At 37.5% G+C, this 21,099-nt stretch overlaps 1 protein-coding gene across 1 annotated transcript; it reads right to left on the reverse strand.

Annotated features, from left to right (window-relative positions):
* Positions 1-1,420: 1,420 nt before the first annotated feature.
* Positions 1,421-1,972, reverse strand: LOC139900985 (uncharacterized). Its single transcript, XM_071883728.1, has one exon. It carries the CDS (start codon positions 1,970-1,972, stop codon positions 1,421-1,423), a length of 552 nt encoding a protein of 183 aa, XP_071739829.1.
* Between the last annotated feature and the right edge of the window lie 19,127 nt (positions 1,973-21,099).

The following is a 21,099-nucleotide window of genomic DNA, read 5'->3' on the forward strand; positions in this document are numbered from 1 at the left end:
TCCGTTTGTGTAATTCGTGTAATTTATATTGTTCATACCATCCATTTAGCCCTTGACCCAATTATTTGATTTATGTAAATAAGTTTAAGCGTATATATGTATTAGCTCGTGAACCGTTTTTCTTGCGAATATGTACATAGGTATATGTATGAATATATATGTATGAGTGAGTGTGTGTGTACGTATATATATATATATATATATATATATATATATATATGTATGTCTGTGTGTGTGTGTATACATATATATTGAGTATATATATGTATATATGTGTGTGTGTTTGTGTGTGTAACACCCCAACTTAACATGACCACAATATTGTCCGCTTTGCCCGCAGGCGCACGGCTTTTTCTTGGCGACTACACACGAGGAGCACTTTTCCAGGAGGTCACCCATCCTGGTAGTGCTCTCACCCGAGCACGCTTAACCACAACGTACTTACACTTCTGCTCAGCCTGTGATCCCAAAACGCGTTGTGTCATTTAAGCGTGAGTATTACCTTATAATCTCATGATCACTCATGTCCGTAGGCAATGTGGGATTTACCGAGGGTGTTACAGTATGTGTGTGTGTGTATATATATATATATATATGTGTGTGTGTGTGTGTGTGTGTGTGTGTGTGCGCGCGCGCGCGCGCGTAAATTTATACATATGATCGCCCGTATGGACCTTCGACTCCTTTATTGTATTACATCTCGTGTTTTGTTATAATGAAGGTATAATGAAGTGTATATATATAGAATGTGATATTCTTAGTATTTGGAATTTGATTTACTAACTTGTAAGCATTGTCCTCATGTGATACTGACGAGGAGAAGACTCGATGATATTAGACTACCAAGTGGTGCCGGTATTAGTGAGTGGATTTAACTATAGACAAGTAGTATATGGTAATTAGTTAAACTGTATATTCCAAGCTAGATAGGACCATTGTACTATGGTAACTGATTGATGATGATTATTTATTGCATAATGATATTGTGTGATATTCAGTGATAAACCCTAGTGTGTACTTACCATGTTACGTAGTCTAGGGTAGGGAGATCAACCATGTGCGTTTGTTAACAAAATCATCATTTCCTTCACAATGAAACACCGTTCCAAATTAAGGAACGACATTCTTGACCAAAATTTCCAGAAATCAGTTATTTGTTCAATTTAGCTTAATCTCAACCCATTCACAAGCTATTTTTGGTGTTTTCCAGGTTTTAACATGTAGAAACTATGTACACACAATATTAAGGGCTTTTGGGTCGAAAAATACATGAAATGCAACTACTATGCAAAAAGTCAAACCTAGTCAAAAATCAAACATAAATATCTTACAAAATACATTCAATGCACCTAATCATGAACATATAAACAAATTGTGATGCTTAGGTTCTATCACATGACCCGTTTCAACCACAAGTAGGTCATTTAGGGTAAAGTGTGATGTCGTCAAGCACAAGTGCGTTGACTTCATCGTTGTAAATCTTTAATCGATGACCATTCACTTTGAATGTGTTTTCATTTCCAACTAACTCCACATACCACATTGGGTAAGCTTTCTTCACTACATAAGGCCCCGTCCATCTAGACCTTAGTTTCCCCGGTGAGAATTTAAACCTAGAGTTGAATACTAGGAGCTTATCATTAGGATTCAATTCCTTAACCTCCTTTAGACGGGCATCATGACACTTTTTATTTTTCTCTTTGTAGGTTAAAGAATTCTCATATGCCTCAAGCCTTAAATCATCGAGCTCATGCAATTGCATGGCTCGTTTCTCTCCCACTTGCTCCAAATCAAGGTTCACTTGCGTCATGGTCCAAAAGCCTATATGCTCAACCTCTATCGGGAGGTGGCATGCCTTGCCATACACTAACTTGAAAGGAGTTGTGCCAATAGGGGTCTTAAATGCCGTTCTAAAATCCCACATAGCATCATCAAGTTTGGTTTGCCAAACTTTAGGGTTGTTGTTCACCATTTTCTTGAGAATTCGTTTAAGTGCCGATTTGTGTTCTCCACTTGACCACTCGTTTGAGGCTGATATGGAGTTGAAAACTAGTGAATCACCCCATACTTTTCTAGTACTTTCTCGAGAAGGTTATTCGCAAAATGTGTGCCCCTATCCGACATCAATGCATTGTGAATGCCAAATATAGAAAATAGCCCTTTGAGGAACTTGACCACAACCCTAGCATCATTGGTAGGTAAGGTGTACTTTGTCATCGATTCATCAAGTTCATCCAATTTAGGATTTTCCAGTCTTGAGAGATGGTCCGCCGCAAGATTCTCGGCCCCTTTCATCCCTAATCTCAATATTAAATCTTGAAGAAGAAGAAGAATCTAACGAATGAGTCGGTGTTTGGAGTCTTTCTTTGCAATGATATACTTGAGGGTCGAGTGGTCGGTGTACACAATTATTTTAGATAGAACCAATTAAGCTCCTAACTTATCAAAAAAAAAAAACACAACCGCATGGAGGTCTTTTTCGGTGGTTATGTAGTTGATTTGAGCACTCGTAAGATTCTTACTAGCATAGTAGATGGGTCTAAAGTGATTGTCAATTTTTAGTCAAGAACGGCTCCAAGTACATAATCACTTGCATCACACATTAACTCCAAAGGCATATCCCAAGTGGGTGATACAAGAATAGGAGCTTGTGTGAGCTTTTCCTTAAGAAATGTGAAAGCTTGTTTGCAACCATACCTAGGTCAAAAGGTCGGTCCTTTTCAAGAAGCATAGTCATGGGTCGGGAAATTTTTGATAAGTCCTTAATGAACCTCCTATAAAATTCCGCATGACCCAAGTGTGACGACCCGAAAATTTTCGACCAAATTTAAACTTGATCTTATTATGTTTCCGACACGATAAACAAAGTCTATAATGTTGAGTCTCAAAAAGTTTGAACTGTTCAATTGACCTTCGACTGCTCTCGACGATTCACGAACAATTAATTGTAAATAAATATGTGTGTATGTATATATAAATAATGATTCGAAATATAATTTGAAGTATTATATGTTGTTGTTATTAAAAATTAATAAAATAAAAATAGGATATTATAATAATTATTATTTAAAATATATCTCTATATATAAATAAAGTATATTAAAAATAAATATTAAATGATTGTAATACTCGTCTGATGTTTCGATTGATATTAAGTAAGTTAAATTCAAAAATATGTAATTTTAAAATAAACGGTGATACGAAAATGAGTTCTATAAATTTTAGACTTATTAAAAATATATTTAGGAACTATTTGTTGAATTTTAAAAGTTTTTTATATTTTACTTAGGGTTGGGAGTGAATAATTAATGTAATTTTTATTTAATAATTAATGATCGAATTTTATACCATAATGACCAAAATAAATAAAACTATTTAATTTAAAAATATGGGATTTTTCTGAGAACTCTTATCCGCCACTAATTAACAACGGAGTACGAATTACTATTCCTATTAAAACTGTCGGCACAAAAATTTGAATTAGTTAACGGATGGTTTTCTGTAACCTTCACATGTTTTCTTTCCAATTTATGATTGTGTAATAATTATTATATATTATTACTATTCATCACTGTACATTGATTGTCTTCCACTAACTGATAAGTGAATATATTTACATATATATGCAAACGCATATTAAGTTATAGATGGAACCATGAACACTAAACCATTTCTCCCTAATCCTCCCTGCACACCATTTGTATATTCTGTTTCATGCTATGCAAATACTTTCTTCTGTTTTCCATTCTCTTTTCCGTTTATATTAGAGTGAACCACCACTTGACTTTCTATTTTCTATTTCGTTTACACCTACACACTAACTTGATCGATCTCCATCACTTACACCATCCCTCTCTCTCAATCTCTCTTCTTTTCTCTCTTATTTTTGCAAATCACTTAACTACTGCTCGCATGATCTTGTTGTTGCTATTGTTTTGAACCCATCATCCACATTCAATCACCACAACCTACAATCAAAAATCACCATGAACGAACCTACAAATAATTCTACTGTTTGTTGCTACTGCACAAGATATATCACTATTGCTGCAGTAATCTTTTCTTTTTCTGTTTAAACACCAAATATTCACCTACAACAATCGTGTTCCTAGTTCCGATCGTGAATATAAACCGCCACCATTTTTCTTGATGTTCTTCGTCTTGAACTACACCATCATCACTTTACTCTTCAACCTTGAATCATCACTACCATGAAACCATCATATAACCATTTTCAACTGTTGCTGCAGTTTTATTCTATTACTTTTCGTTAATCAACCACCACCAATTCCCTTTTAATAATCGCTATTGTTGTCGGTTAAATAGAAAAAGGATAGTGGAAAGGACACCCTTTATTCTTATTCAATTGACTTTATTATTTTGTGCTGGACGTTATCATCACTCACCCATCAAAAACCAACCTGTAATCTCCTTAAAAATATCTGTTGCTGCTCGCCATTATCATGTTTCTGTTTCCTTTCCATCACAAGTAGCTGCAAAAATTTTCTGTTTTTAATATTATAATAGTGAAGAATGAGGATGATTATGATTCATGATAAAGACAAATAAAATGATGATGTTAAGATGAGCTGTAAAGATGAAGAGATAGCGATTGAATTTTTTTTCTTTGTTTCGGTTTTTATTCAATTCGAAAAGTACCAGACCCAAACCCACAAGTGGCTTAGGTATCGGATGTAACTTGGGCTTGTGAGATACCTTGGGCCGTGTTTGTTTATGATGTTAGGCCTATAAGCAAAAAAATCACGGTTAAGCAGGCCTACGAACCCTTTTCTTGCTTCTGCTACAAACTTTATTTTTTTTCTAGAATGAATGCTGCGAGAATGCAACTGTTCTAACGAAATGCCTTTCAGTTTCAATTTGAACGAAAAGATGATGATGATTATGAAACGAAAAAAGCAGATGAAGATTCATATACGTAAAAGATCATGATAATGGAAGATTGTTGTGATTTTATGTGTTGATAGTTTAATTATGGTCACGATGAAGGAATGATGATATTATGCATATGATAATGATACCTGAGATGATATTATAGTGTTGATCCTGTAATGAATGATGATGATTTAGATGGTGCGTAACGATGATAAGAATGAATGTTAATGGAGAAGGAGAACAGACAGAAAAGATGCTTTAAATAAATTTATTACACAAATTATTAAAGAAAAGCAAAGACAGTTGGATGGTTTAGGGTGTTGTGTATTAAACAAGAGGTCTCGAGTTCGAGCCCGGTTTTTGGCATTTATTTTTGGAAAAGCTTTTAAGGTAGTAATACATCTCTTATTATTATTGTTATTATTATTAATTATTGTTATTATTAAGTTAATTGTTATTATTACTAACATTAGTAATATGATTATTAGTATAATTAATATGTTTATCATTATTGTTATTACCAATATATCATTAAGTATTATTATTATTATTATTATTATTATTATTATTATTATTATTATTATTATTATTATTATTATTATTATTATTAATGTTATTATTATTATTATTATTATTATTATTATTATTATTATTATTATTATTATTATTATTATTATAATTATTATTATTATTATTATTATAATTATTATTATCAGTATTACTAAAAGAATCATTATTTTCAAAACTATCATTTTAACAAATATATATTTTGTATATAAAAATATACTTATTACATATACTATAACTATATAAATATTACATATACATTATATATTAAACCTAATAACATTGTTTACATAAATATTTACAAATAACAAATTTTCAATTTAACATTATAATACTAATTATATAGATATATATGTATTAGTATAACTATATGTATAAATATTAATATACAAAATAAATATATATATATATATATATATATATATATATATATATATATATATATATATATATATATATATATATATATATATATATATATATATATATATATATATATATATATATATATATATATATATATATATATATATATATATATATATAACCTTTGAAATAATAAATATATTACTAAATTAAATAAGTAATATACATAAAATAGTTTGATTATTATTACATGTTTATTTTGCTTGTTAATATATATACTTGATATAGGTTCGTGAATCCGATGCCAACCCTGCATTGTTCAGTATCGTCGTATGAATATTTTTACTACAAAATATTGTAGAGTGAGTTTCATTACTCCCTTTTTATATATATTTTTGGGACTGAGAATACATGCGCTGATTTTACTAATGTTTTACGAAATAGACACAAGTGATTAAAAACTACATTCTATGGCTGGATTATGAATATTGAATATCACCCCTTTTTAGCTTGGTAACCTAATAATTAGGAAACTGGTATGACCCCTAATTGACGCAAATCCTAAAGATAGATCTATGGACCTCGACAAGTTCCATTCGGAGTACGGATGCTTTAGTACTTCGAGATTATTATTATTATACAGACGAGAGGTTCTGTTTGGGGATATTCTATGCATTAAAGTTAAGTCGGTTATCAAGCATTCACCATATGAATGAATTTTACTTCGCGGGTTACGCGTGTTATTTTATACTCGAGTTACGTGTACAATTAAATATATGAAATCTTGTGGTCTATTAAAATGATGGAAATGAATGTTTATGATAAACTAATGAACTCACCAACCTTTTGGTTGACACTTGAAAGCATGTTTATTCTCAGGTTTGAAAGAAATCTTCCGATGTGCATTTGCTCATTTAGAGATATTACTTGGAGTCATTCATGACATATTTCAAAAGACGTTGCATTCGAGTCGTTGAGTTCATCAAGATTATTATTAAGTCAATTATAGTTGGTTATATTATGAAATGGTATGCATATCATCAACTTTCGATGTAAGGAAAGTTTGTCTTTTCAAAACGAATGCAATGTTTGTAAAATGTATCATATAGAGGTCAAGTACCTCGCGAGGTAACCAAATGTAATGTATTCGTCCAGATGGATTAGGACGGGTCGCTTCACCAAGAAGCTTCTAATAGCTTTGACATTAGTGGGCTCGGGTAGGTCTTTAATAACTTCAATTTTCACCTTATTGTAAGACCTGTTTATTCGTACGATGTATATATGAAGAGCACGTATGACGTACAACGAATAAATATATATATATATATATATATATATATATATATATATATATATATATATATATATATATATATATATATAGGTTAAGAATATATGTGTATCGAGTATGTATATATGTTGCATGTATGTTAATAGAGTACGAGAGTGATTGAAGGGTTGTTATACGTGTTCTAGAGAGCATATACGTCTAGTGTATGAAGGGTACGAGACGTGTTCGTATGTTGGGGTTCAAGTATGCGAAAGGTGGACAAAACCCACACTAGGTCGCGGCGCGGTATTTAACTCAAATCAAGATCAGACGGCATGCTAACAAGACTAGCAGACCATGCTGTTGGTCACGGTGCGGAGAAAGATGAAACAACCCAACCCGTATTTCATACGAAATTTTTTTTTTTATAACAATACACATTTACGCGCCATTTAAATGATGTAAACCATTCCACAAGTTCCATTAAAACATTCAACAAGTTTAATGTTACAAAGGCATAAAGGCCATTAACCAAATGTATTACAAGTTTGACCCATTCAAAAACAATAGTTTTAATCCAAACAACACTTCGAGCATAGTTTGGGGCTAAACTACCCAAATTGCTAGGCCAACTTTAAAAGCTTCAACAAGCATCATCACGGGACACCTAGTGCCCAACAACCCCTTTTCCCTTATCCGCACCTGCATCTAAAAAGATAAACAACGAGAGGGGTAAGCTAATGCTTAGTGAATGCAATAATTATACATGTTCATATACAACCTACTTACTTGCAAACACATACACAATACCACATACAAGCTAGCAAATCGACAACTATGTAAACATCATGCATAAACTAATATCCGCAATTCACAATAAGCTAGCAATAACAATAGCATATGGTTCACAATTTAATATGCTAAATACAGATTCACACAACCATGATTAACCAATCGCACAAGGGAACGGTACTTGAAAGACCGCCGGAGTTCATAACATCCATTAGTGTTACATAAACACCGCGTAATCACTAATCCCCTAGGTGATGTCTTGAACACCACGACTAACTCACCCCCATGATAATGTGGCGTCTTGAACACCGCGACGATTCCACATGTCAATCAAAACAATGAGTGGTGTCTTGAACACCGCGACAATTCCACTCCCATGACAATGTGGTGTCTTGAATACCGCGACAATACCACATGTTAATCAAACAATGAGTAGTGTCTTGAGCACCGCGACAATGCTACTCGTTACTTAGAATGTGGTGTCTTGAACACCGCGACAATTCCACATTCATACTTCACAAATAAATGCATTATATACGTACACGCATAATTATTCCACTCACCTTAATACCAAGATGATGATTATGCACTTCCGAAACTTCAAAGCAACGTACCTAATACATTAAGTACACATTCAATTCACAACTTGTGGAACCAACCACAATACTTACACTTAAGCATTTAATGACCTAATTGCATTAAATAACTCAACTACACCAAAACCGTCCATAAATGGCCAAGACCCATCTTAAATCACTAAAAGCTAGTGATTAGAGTCTACTAACACCAACTAACACAATTGATTTGTATTTCATACCCATCTCACCCAAGTAGGTCAACAATCACCCATTTGACCCATTTCAACACTTAGACTTACAAGTTTTGGTCAAACTTTACCCATTAACACCCTTTCATCATTTCACAAGTGTATAAGTGACAAACAACACAATTAACACTTACAAATCTCAATTTGCATGACCAAACCCTAGATTAACACCATTTGGGTTTCCTTACATCAAATTAACCCAAATTCAACCATTAAATCCCCAAATGGGTCTTACAAGTCTCAAATGACCAAACCCTAGCCATAGATTAACTAAAACTCAAAACATGGAGTTAAGACTTACCAACACTATCCACTCGTAGCTAAGAACGAGCGGAAAAACTTTACTTCTTGCTCTAAAGATCGAATCCCAAATCTTCACTCTCAAATCTAACCTTGAATCTAAATGGGTTTTTGTGTTTTGAGAGGAAATAGAGAAAGAAAATGGAAAAGAAATGAATAAAAATGGATAAGTGGTTGAGATTTAGAGTCCCAATCAGATCCATATGCAAAAAGACGGAATTACCCTTGCTTTAAAACTCAAAATATCAAGAAAATCATCAAAAATCCGTCCCCAGCCGCAAATTTGCGCCTGCTGGCCGCAATTTACGCCCAGGCCACAAAAACGGCCGCCCAAAGGTGCCCATTTGGGTCCTGAACGGACTTTTGACCCCCAGCCAGCCGAAAAATTGCGCCTGGCAGCCGCAATTTGCGCCTGGAACATTTTTTCCCGGTTTTTGAACTTGTTTTGGTCGTAACTTTTTGACAGTAACTCCGTTTTCGATGAATCAAATATTGTTGGAAACATAATAAGATTTCCTTTCTAATGGTATTTTAAAATATCAACTCAAACTTTATTTGGGGTCAAAAACGTACATACACACCTTGCAACTCAAACAACGTCCAGTTTTCTTCGACATTCGAACAAGCAACACGTGCATGCTTGGTACCCTTCATACACGCATTGTACAAACATCTTTATATAATTATACAACCAAGTATGAACATTCTAAAGATCAATTACGTACCTCGGACATGTATGGTGAAAAATGGGATGTTACAACTCTCCCCACTTGAATCGGATCGCGTCCTCGCGATCCAAGCCGCATGACAAGCCGGAAGGTAAACCAAAACAAACTCTTCGGATTCCCACGTAAACTCGGAGCCCTTTCAATGATGCCATTGGACTTTAAAAGTCCTCACCTCTTTGTTACGCAACAATTTAACCTTTTCATCAAGAATAGCTATCGGTTCTTCCACATACTCTAGCTTGTTGTTCAAAGTAATCTCATCTAATGGCACCCAAGTCGAGTCATCCGCAAGACACTTACAGAGATGGGAAACATGAAATGTGTTATGGATTCCCGCAAGCTCTTCGGCTAACTCTTGCCTATAAGCAACCTCACCAACACGCGCCAAAACCTTGAAAGGACCAATAAACCGAGGAGCTAATTTTCCTCATTTTCGAAACCGAATAACACCTTTCCATGGCGAAACCTTAAGCATCACCATGTCACCTTCTTGAAACTCAATCGGTCGCCTTCCTTTATCGGTATAAGATTTTTGTCTATCTTGCTCCGCCTTAACTCGAGCCCGAATCATCTCAATCTTACTATTAGTCTCTAAAACCAAATCGGTACTCCCGATTTCTCTTTGACCCACTTCACCCCAACAAATAGGAGTTCGACACCTACGCCCATTAAGCATCTCATAAGGTGGCATTCCAATACTAGTGTGGTAACTATTATTGTACCAAAATTTCACCAATGGTAAGTGCTCATCCCAACTACCACCGAAATCAATAACACACGCCCTTAACATATCCTCCAACGTTTGATTTGTACGCTCAGTTTGACCGTCCGTTTGAGGATGATACGCCGTGCTCATTTTCAATTGAGTACCCATATCTTCATGAAACATATTCCAAAACCGAGACGTGAAACGAGTATCTCGATCCGAAATAATAGATATAGGAACCCCATACCTCGATATCACCTCCTTGATAAACAACTTAGACAAAGTCTCCGACGATATCGTTTCCCGAATGGGAAGAAACAAAGCACTCTTCATCAATCGATCAACTATCACCCAAATCGTATCATATTGGGTTCTTGTCATCTTTGGTAACTTGGTAATGAAGTCCATGGTAATGTGATCCCATTTCCATTTCGGGACTTCTAATGGTTGCAACTTACCATACAGCTTTTGGTGTTCGGCCTTAACTTGCAAACACGTGACGCATTGTTCAACATACTTAGCAACATCACGTTTCATGCCGGGCCACCAATACTCTTTCTTCAAATCATAATACATTTTTGTTGCACCCAGATGAATGGAATACTTTGACTTATGTGCTTCATCAAGTAGCACCTTTCGGTAATCGCCCATCCTAGGTACCCACACTCTACCTTGATAAGACAACAAACCATGCGGGCCTAACGTAATGGACTCCGTTTGCCCCACGATTCGTTCTTCATGTTTATTGTTAACAAAAGCTTGGATTTGAATCTCACCAAGCTTTACAAGAAAATCGTTAGTAATAATCATGCGTAACTATCCTACTCGTATCGGCGGCTGTTGACTCTTTCTACTTAACGCATCCGCGACCACATTCGCCTTGCCCGGATGATAAAGTATCCCACAATCATAATCCTTTACCACATCCATCCACCTACGTTGACGATAATTCAAATCTCATTGATTAAAGAGATGTTTCAAACTCTTATGATCCGAATAAATCGTACACTTGACACCATACAAGTAGTGGCGCTAAATTTTCAACGCATGTACCACCGCCACCAATTGAAGATCATGAGTTGGGTATCTCTTTTCGTGTTCTTTTAATTGTCGAGAGGCGTAAGAGATGACTTTACCTCTTTGCATTAGAACACACCAGATTCCATTTAATGAGGCATCACAATAAACCGTCATATCTTCGATTCCCTCCGGTAATACCAACACCGGAGCTTGACACAATTTCTCCTTTAGCAATTGGAAAGCAATTTCTTGCTTGTTTTCCCAATTAAACCTCACGTTCTTCCTCGTTAACTTCGTCAATGGAGAAGAAATTTTAGAAAAGTCTTGGATAAACCGACGATAATAACCGGCCAATCCGAAAAAACTTCGAATTTCCGTAGGTGTAGTCGGTTTTCCCCAATTTTTCACCGTCTCTATCTTCCCCGGATCTACTTAAATACCTTCTCGATTCACAATATGGCCAAGGAATTGCACTTCCCTTAGCCAAAATTCACATTTGGAGAATTTTGCATACAACTTCTCCTTCTGCAACATCTTCAACACTTCACGCAAATGGTGCTCATGTTCCTTCATACTCTTAGAATAAACAAGTATGTCGTCAATGAACACAATTACCGACTTGTCCAACATAGGTTAGCACACTCGGTTCATAAGATCCATGAATGCCGCCGGTGCATTCGTAAGACCAAATGGCATAACCACAAACTCATAATGCCCGTAACGCGTTCGAAAAGCCGTTTTCTCTATGTCTTTCTCACGGACCCGCACTTGGTGATAGCCGGACCGTAAGTCAATTTTAGAAAAATAGGTTGCACCTTGGAGTTGGTCAAACAAATAGTCAATCCGAGGCAATGGATAACGATTCTTGATCGTCACTTTGTTCAACTCCCGATAATCGATGCACATCCGCATACTACCATCCTTCTTTTTTCACAAATAAAACCGGAGCACCCCATGGCGAGGAACTCGGTCGAATAAAACCGTTTTCAAGCAACTCTTGAGTTTGATTTAACAACTCTTGCATTTCCGTCGGTGCTAAACGATAAGGAGTTTTAGCAATGGGAGTAGCTCCCGGAACCAACTCAATGAGAAATTCAACTTGTCTTTCCGCCGGAACACCCGGTAACTCATCCGAAAAAACGTCTTCGAATTCATTAACCACCGGAATTTCACGAATAGATGGTGGTTCATCACGATTATCAACTACATGGGCAAGAAAAACCATACCACCACTCTTAAGAAAACGTCGCGCCCGTGCATAAGTGCATAATGGTACGAGTCTTTTTCGCTTATCGCCATGAATGATCAACTCTCCCCCACTAGGGGTCTTCACACGAATGAACTTATCATGGCATGCAATATCGGCTCTATAACGATCGAGCCAATCCATACCAACAACAATATCAAACTCACCCAAAGTCATTGGGATAAGATCAATTTTAAACGTTTCGGTACCAAATACAACATTACAATCCTTACACACATCAACCCCTAGCACCGTTTTGCCATCCGCTATTTCGACTTCTACCGGACGACTTAACTTAGCTAGCGGTTTGTTAAGCTTAGACACAAATCGAGGAGACACAAAAGACAAATTAGCACCGCTATCAAATAATATCCTTGCCGGTTTAGAGTTAACCATGAAAGTACCTGAGACAACTTCGTTGGATTGCTTGGCCTCATCATTGGTCATCAAATAATTTCGCACCTTAGCCGTGCCCGCCACCTTCTCCAACATCTTAACATTATCCTTATTCAATTTGGGACACTCCGGCCTTCGGTGCCCTTCTTTACCACAATTGTAACAAGTAAGTTTGGTTGTAGTAGATGGTTTGGTGCAATCACGGGCCATATGCCCCTTTCGTCCACAGTTGTGACCAGAATAAGGAAAATCTCCGGAAGCACCTTTCTTCACACTACCAACACTCTCGGAGCCCTTCTTGTTCTTCTTGTTTGAAAAGTTCGAATGACTAGTAGCTTCGAACTTCCTCTTGCCAAAAGTAAAGCCACTCTTTCTCAACACAAGCGCCTCAAAACCTTTGACCATATTGAACAACTCATCAAAACTCTTCACCACATTTACGCTAATCTTCTCTTGATAACTATCGTTCAAGATTCGATAGAAGTCTTCCTTCAACATTTTATCATTCCCGACATACTCCGGGCAAAATTAGGTCTTGGACAAAAAAACAGATTTGAGAGTGTTCAAATCCATCGACCCTTGCCTCAAGGAACGTAACTCGTCCTTAAGTCTAGTAAGATCAGCCGAAGTTCGGTACTCTTAGAAAAACTCCGCCTTGAACTCATCCCAAGTAAAGTCCATACATAATTCTTCACCATAAACTTCGATTTTCGCATCCCGCCACAACTTAGCATCACCTCTCAACATGCTACAACCATACCTCGTCTTTTTATCAAGAGGGCATTCACAAGTACGAAAAGCCCCCTCCATATCGGAGATCCATCGGGTACTCTTAAGTGGGTCCCGTTCGCCCTTAAAAGTAGGAGGTTGAGCATCTTTAAAGTTCTTATAGAAAAAGTCTCGCTTTCCAACTTTATCCTCCTGAAGGACAACCTTAATTTGTTCCTTTACTACATTGACTAATTGCTCGTCAATCGTATCTAGAAACATCTTCTTAACATCTTCTAGGAAACCCGCATGATGACTTTTCAAAATGGCCTCCACCTTGGCCATAAACTCGGAGTCCTCGCTTGAGCCTCCGCCATCGGTATCGTGTCCGTTTCTCATCTTCATTCTATAAAACGGAATTTGGTTAAACAACGGAGTGGAAAGACATGTCATAAACATACACATATACTTCACCACCCCATCTTGCTCAACAATCATCGTACATCGCTCGTTTGACACGATTTGAACCCATAAAAATGGAAGCTAGACATTGCTACACGAGCACATCGCATTAACTTGCTAGTACAACGTCTATCTCGCTTGATGATTGCAAACACAACATAAAACAATTAGCGCAAGGTTAGTTCACATAAACCTAGGCACTAACCAATCCACGTCCGACCCGTCTCCTACAAATCCCGCAATAAACGCATACACAATAAAGTCTAAGTCTAGGAACCTATCTCAAGTCGCCTAAATCCCTTACACCATGCTCTGATACCACTTGAAACAACCCAACCCGTATTTCATACGAATATTTTTTTTATAACAATACACATTTACGCGCCATTTAAATGATGTAAACCATTCCACATGTTCCATTAAAACATTCAACAAGTTTAATGTTACAAAGGCACAAAGGCCATTAACCAAATGCATTACAAGTTTGACCCATTCAAAAACAACAGTTTTAATCCAAACAACACTTCGAGCATAGTTTGGGGCTAAACTACCCAAATTGCTAGGCCAACTTCAAAAGCTTCAACAAGCATCATCACGGGACACCTAGTGCCCAACAACCCCTTTTCCCTTATCCGCACCTGCATCTAAAAAGATAAACAATGAGAGGGGTAAGCTAATGCTTAGTGAATGCAATAATTATACATGTTCATATACAACCTACTTACTTGCAAACACATACACAATACCACATACAAGCTAGCAATTCGACAACTATGCAAACATCATGCATAAACTAATATCCGCAATTCACAATAAGCTAGCAATAACAATAGCATATGGTTCACAATTTAATATGCTAAATACAGATTCACACAGCCATGGTTAACCAATCGCACAAGGGAATGGTACTTGAAAGACTGCCGGAGTTCATAACATCCATTAGTGTTACTTAATCACCACGTAATCACTAATCTCCTGTGTGATGTCTTGAACACCGCGACTAACTCACCCCCATGACAATGTGGCGTCTTGAACACCACGACGATTCCACATGTCAATCAAAACAATGAGTGGTGTCTTGAACACCGCGACAATTCCACTCTCATGACAATGTGGTGTCTTGAACACCGCGACAATACTACATGTCAATCAAACAATGAGTAGTGTCTTGAGCACCGCGACAATGCTACTCGTTACTTAGAATGTGGTGTCTTGAACACCGCGACAATTCCACATTCATACTTCACAAATAAATACATTATATACGTACACGCATAATTATTACACTCACCTTAATACCAAGAGGATGATTATGCACTTCCGAAACTTCAAAGCAACGTACCTAATACATTAAGTACACATTCAATTCACAACTTGTGGAACCAACCACAATACTTACACTTGAGCATTTAATGACCTAATTGCATTAAATAACTCAACTACACCAAAACCGTCCATAAATGGCCAAGACCCATCTTAAATCACTAAAAGCTAGTGATTAGAGTCTACTAACACCAACTAACACAATTGATTTGTATTTCATACCCATCTCACCCAAGTAGGTCAACAATCACCCATTTGACCCATTTCAACACTTAGACTTACAAGTTTTGGTCAAACTTAACCCATTAACACCCTTTCATCATTTCACAAGTGTATAAGTGACAAACAACACAATTAACACTTACAAATCTCAATTTGCATGACCAAACCCTAGATTAACACCATTTGGGTTTCCTTACATCAAATTAACCCAAATTCACCCATTAAATCCCCAAATGGGTCTTACAAGTCTCAAATGACCAAACCCTAGCCATAGATTAACTAAAACTCAAAACATGGAGTTAAGACTTACCAACACTATCCAGTCGTAGCTAAGAACGAGGGGAAAAACTTTACTTCTTGCTCTAAAGATCGAATCTCAAATCTTCACTTTTAAATCTAACCTTGAATCTAAATGGGTTTTGTGTTTTGAGAGGAAATAGAGAAAGAAAATGGAAAAGAAATGAATAAAAATGGATAAGTGGTTGAGATTTAGAGTCCCAATCAGATCCATACGCAAAAAGACGGAATAACCCTTGCTTTAAAACTCAAAATATCAAGAAAATCATCAAAAATCCGTCCCCAGCCGCAATTTACGCCCATGCCGCAAAAACGGCCGCCCAAAGGTGCCCATTTGGGTCCTGAATGGACTTTTCACCCCCAGCCAGCCCCAAATTGCGCCTGGCAGCCGCAATTTGCGCCTGGCACATTTTTTCCCGGTTTTTGAACTTGTTTTGGTCGTAACTTTTTGACCGTAACTCCGTTTTCGATGAATCAAATATCGTTGGAAACGTAGTAAGATTTCCTTTCAATTGGTAAGGTTTTAAAACATCAACTCAAACTTTATTTGGGGTCAAAAAGGTACATACACACCTTGCAACTCAAACAATGTCCAGTTTTCTTCGACATTCGAACAAGCAACACGTGCATGCTTGGTACCCTTCATACACGCATCGTACAAACATCTTTATACAATTATACAACCAAGTATGAACATTTTAAAGATCAATTACGTACCTCGGACATGTATGATGAAAAATAGGATGTTACAAAAGAAGGCCGCGGCGCGGCGCTTCTGGGTGACTGGTTCCGGATTTCGCAATTTTAAAGGGAAAGTGAGGGCATTTTGGTCTTTTTGCATATGGGCCAGATTATATCCCCAATTCTGTTCCACTCATTCCTTTATTTCATTTTCTTTTTCTTTTTCTTCTCCATTTACTCTCATTTCCTTCAAAACTCCAATTGATTCAAAGTGTGATTTGGAAGGGAAGAAGCGGGATTCGATCTTTGGAGCAAGAAGAAATGTTTTTCTCCTCGTTCTTAGCTACAAGTTGATACTAGCGGTAAGCTCTAACTCCGAACTTCATTTTCGTGTTCATCATCTAAATTTAGGGCTTTTGATTGTATGTTCATAAATGGAACCCCACTAGTTGTTAATGGAAGATGATAACTAGGATTTGGGATTATAAGTGACGAAGGTGCGTTTTGGGTTTGGTGAATGAGTTTAAACATGTAAGACTTGCAAAGAGTGAATAATCACTAGTATTAGTGATTATTGAAGTAGGGGAAACCATTTGTGTACATTTGGTTGACAAATTTTGAATAGAGTTAAAATTAGGGTTTGTTGGTGATTTCGGTTTAATTGTCATATGTGTAAGGTTTATAAACTTAAAATGAGTTAAGTTAAAGTATGAACGTGAGTTAATGTCGTTTTGAAGTCAAAACTTGTAAATGTGAGAATTTGACTTTGTTAAGGGTCAAAATGGGTTTTGGGCGAATATGCAGACTAGTGTGTGTTTAATGGCTAAATGTGGTGTCTTTGGGTATTTCGGGAACGATGGAACTAGTCTCGTTGGTTTCGGATCTTCGTGTAGCGTTAAAAGTGCAAAAGGGTGTGATTTGCACTTGTTGTTCATTTGGGCGGGTCGAGAGTCCAAATGAGTTTGTATTGATGATTATGTGATAAATGGAATAGGTAGGTTCCATTGGCGAGTTGCGGGTTTGAATTGTACTTCATCGAGGCGTTTAAGGTGAGTGTAAATTTACTATACGTTTATGTATGCATAGGATGGGTGCGTGTGTGTAGGGTGACCCTCGCTCGGGTTTACTCTATGTTTGTGTGGGAGAATGGACTCCTCTTGTGCTTCTGGTCCATGTGATATGCTTATGCATTTTGGGTTACTACTATTGATGTTGTGATTGGCTAGCGTGTTGGATAAACCCTTTGGCGATGTGTTTTGCTAGCATTTGTCGTGGAGATGATTCGAGTAGTGAGTCGCGTGATGTTCGGATTCACTAAGGCGCGTGAAGTTCGGCTAAACCTATTGTGATGTTTGACTAAGGTATGAATCGCGTGATGTTCGGATTCATAAAGGCGTGTGAAGTCCGACCATCCTTAATAGTCAAGTTGTTTGAAGGTAATGAGTCGCGTGAAGTTCATATTCACTAAGGCGTGTGAAGTTCGGCCAACCTTCATGTGGTTTAGATTAAGGGGTTAACCTTATTGATGTTGTTGAGTATATTTATTGTATATGCGTATACTTATTGTTGTGTTGTAGCTAATCTTGTGGTGTTAGCTTAGTGTTTACGTAGCGTGTAGCTACATTGTGTATGAGCTCATTATTAGCTTGCTTACTATGCAGAGGTGGTATGTGTTTACTTTGTTCTTGGTGATGCGTAGTCATTTTATGCATATGTATGTGTATAGTATCTTTACATTCACTAAGCATTAGCTTACCCTCTCGTTGTTGATATTTTTATAGGTTCGCATGATGGCGGCTCGGGTAAGCGTGGGGATTAGAGATCTTGGCAAGGTTGCTTTAGAAGATCTTGCTTTGAGACTCGATTTAGGATTGGGTAGCGTAGTCCCAATCACCATGCTCGGTTTTGTGTAAAAGTAACTAGACGAGTCATGTGACGTATATTGGTTTAGTCAAATGGGTCATGAGTATAACCCGGTTTATGATTTAATTATGTAATGTACGTGTTATTAAAGTCGTTAGAGGTAATGTGAAAACAAATACGTTTTGGAAATTGTGTAATGGGACCTAAAGTGTTATCGAATGTGTATTAAAAAGGAAAATTTTTATGGGCCGGAAATCGACGGGTTGGGTCGTTACAAGTGGTATCAGAGCATGGTCTAAGGGATTTAGGTGACTTGAGATAGGTGCCTAGACTTAGACTTTTTGTGTTTTCTTGTTGTTATGTGACTTGCAGGAGTACGGGTCGGATGGGACTATAGTTAGTGCCTTAGTGTGTAGGTTAACTAACTAAGATGGTGTTGTGTTGCACTTGTTTTTGCATGCGCTTATTATTGCATTGTGTTTGTCATTGAGCAAGATGGTCGTTGTACTAATGAGTTGGTACGAAGTGTGTGCGTAACAAGGACTTGCAAACCTTGTTACGTGTGCAGATCGTGTCTACAAGTGATGTACGATGAGTGTCAAGCAAGATGGGGTGGTTTGGTGCGTATGATTGATTTTTGTTCGTGTTTAATCGATTTCTTGCATTCTTTAGAATGGTGACGGGAAGAGGTGCATCGAGTGAGGAACGAAATAGCTACGATGAGTTTGCGGCTAGGGTTGAAGCCGAGGTTGCAAAGCAAGTGAAAACGATTCGAGACGAGTTCAAAAGAAGGCTTATCGAGCCTCATGGTAATGGTAAAAAGGAGTTTAGTTACAATGAGTTCCGAGTAACTAAACCTCCAATGTATGACGGGAAACCGGATCCTTTGATAAGCACAACATAGATCTCGGATGTCGAAGGGTGTTTTTGCACTATTGAATGCCCTCCCGAGAAGAGGACGAGACTCGCTACTAGCTTGTTGCAGGGTAGGGCGAAGGATTGGTTGGATGGTAAGATTGATATCATTGGTGAAGAACCGTTCATGAGGTTATCGTGGGATGATTTTAAGAGGGAATTCTTCGAGGAGTTCCGGACGCGAGCCGATTTGTCAGAATTGCGTGATGAGTTGCGAAATTTGCAACAAGATTCTATGGGTTTGAATACTCTTAAGACGACCTTTATGGCGAAGGCTCGTTTTTTCCAGGAATATAATAGAAGGGATAGTGTGTTGATGGGAGATTTCTATGAAACTTGGAATGATGACTTGCAGTACAAAATTAGCCTTGGTCAAGTAAAATCATTTGCGGAGTTATTCGCCGTGGCTATGGGTTTCGAATCGTATTCGAGGTCGAGGGTTAGTGAACCTTCAAATAAGAGAAGAGTCGATTCTTATGGTGCTCCAAGTAAGAAGACTAAGAGCGCAATTGGAGGTACGAGTAATGTGGTAAAGGAATATCGAATTCTAGTGCATCTAGATGTTTCAAATGTGGCGAAAGTGGTTACAAGTTTTGGGAGTGCCCGACATTGAGTGATGGTGGTGTTGTGTGTTTTAATTGTCGTGGAAAAGGGCATCGCAAAGCTGAGTGTCCCGCGCTAGGGACGGCGAACTTCAGGAGAAGACGATGAGGTACGTTTATGTTGTTTTTGTATAATGTACTTTTGTGTTAAATGCAGTGTGAGTGTAGGACTTAGCTAAATTTTATTCTCTGTTGGAGATAATAGTAGCGGGTGGTCGGCCTACTATTGTGATTTTGATTTACACTCGGTAGAGTGTGTTGCTTGTTTGATGCCTTGACTTTTGCGTGAGTCTTTGTTGCTTAGGCATTTTGTGATATGGCATTGGGGCGTTAAGCTCGTTTGAGTGAGTCTCGTAGGACATTGGAGGCTATAGTATCCTAGTGAGTGGAATAATTATGCGTGTACGTATATAATGTATTTATTTGTGTAGCGGGAAATGTGAAGTGTCGAGGTGCTAAGACACCACGTTTCACGTGACGAGTGAAGTGTCGAAGTGTTAAGACACCACTCCGGAAAGTATATTGATGGGTACATCATCGAGGTGTTAAGATGCCACTCAGGGTGAAGTATTGAGGTGTTAAGATGCCACCCGGGGGTTAGTGTACGCGGTGTTAAGTACACTGATGGATGTTGTGAACTCCGATGGTCTTTCGCAAGGCCAAAAGAGCATGTGTTGATGGTTAGTGTTATCCGTTAGGATTTACTATGGTGTAGCAGTGCGCGATGTTACACTACTCGTTGTGATCGAGGCCAAAAGAGCGTGTGTTGTTGTGTTATGGTTTGAACCACGGAGCAGGTGGTGCCATAGCATGTGCGAATGTGTTATGATGTGAACCACGGAGCAGGTAGCATCATGGTACGTGTGTTATAGTGTGAACCAAGGAGCCGGTAGCACTATAACACGAGTTGTTAGGG

The sequence above is a fragment of the Rutidosis leptorrhynchoides genome, chromosome 3 (assembly GCF_046630445.1).
Source record: "Rutidosis leptorrhynchoides isolate AG116_Rl617_1_P2 chromosome 3, CSIRO_AGI_Rlap_v1, whole genome shotgun sequence".
Taxonomy (NCBI): domain Eukaryota; kingdom Viridiplantae; phylum Streptophyta; class Magnoliopsida; order Asterales; family Asteraceae; genus Rutidosis; species Rutidosis leptorrhynchoides.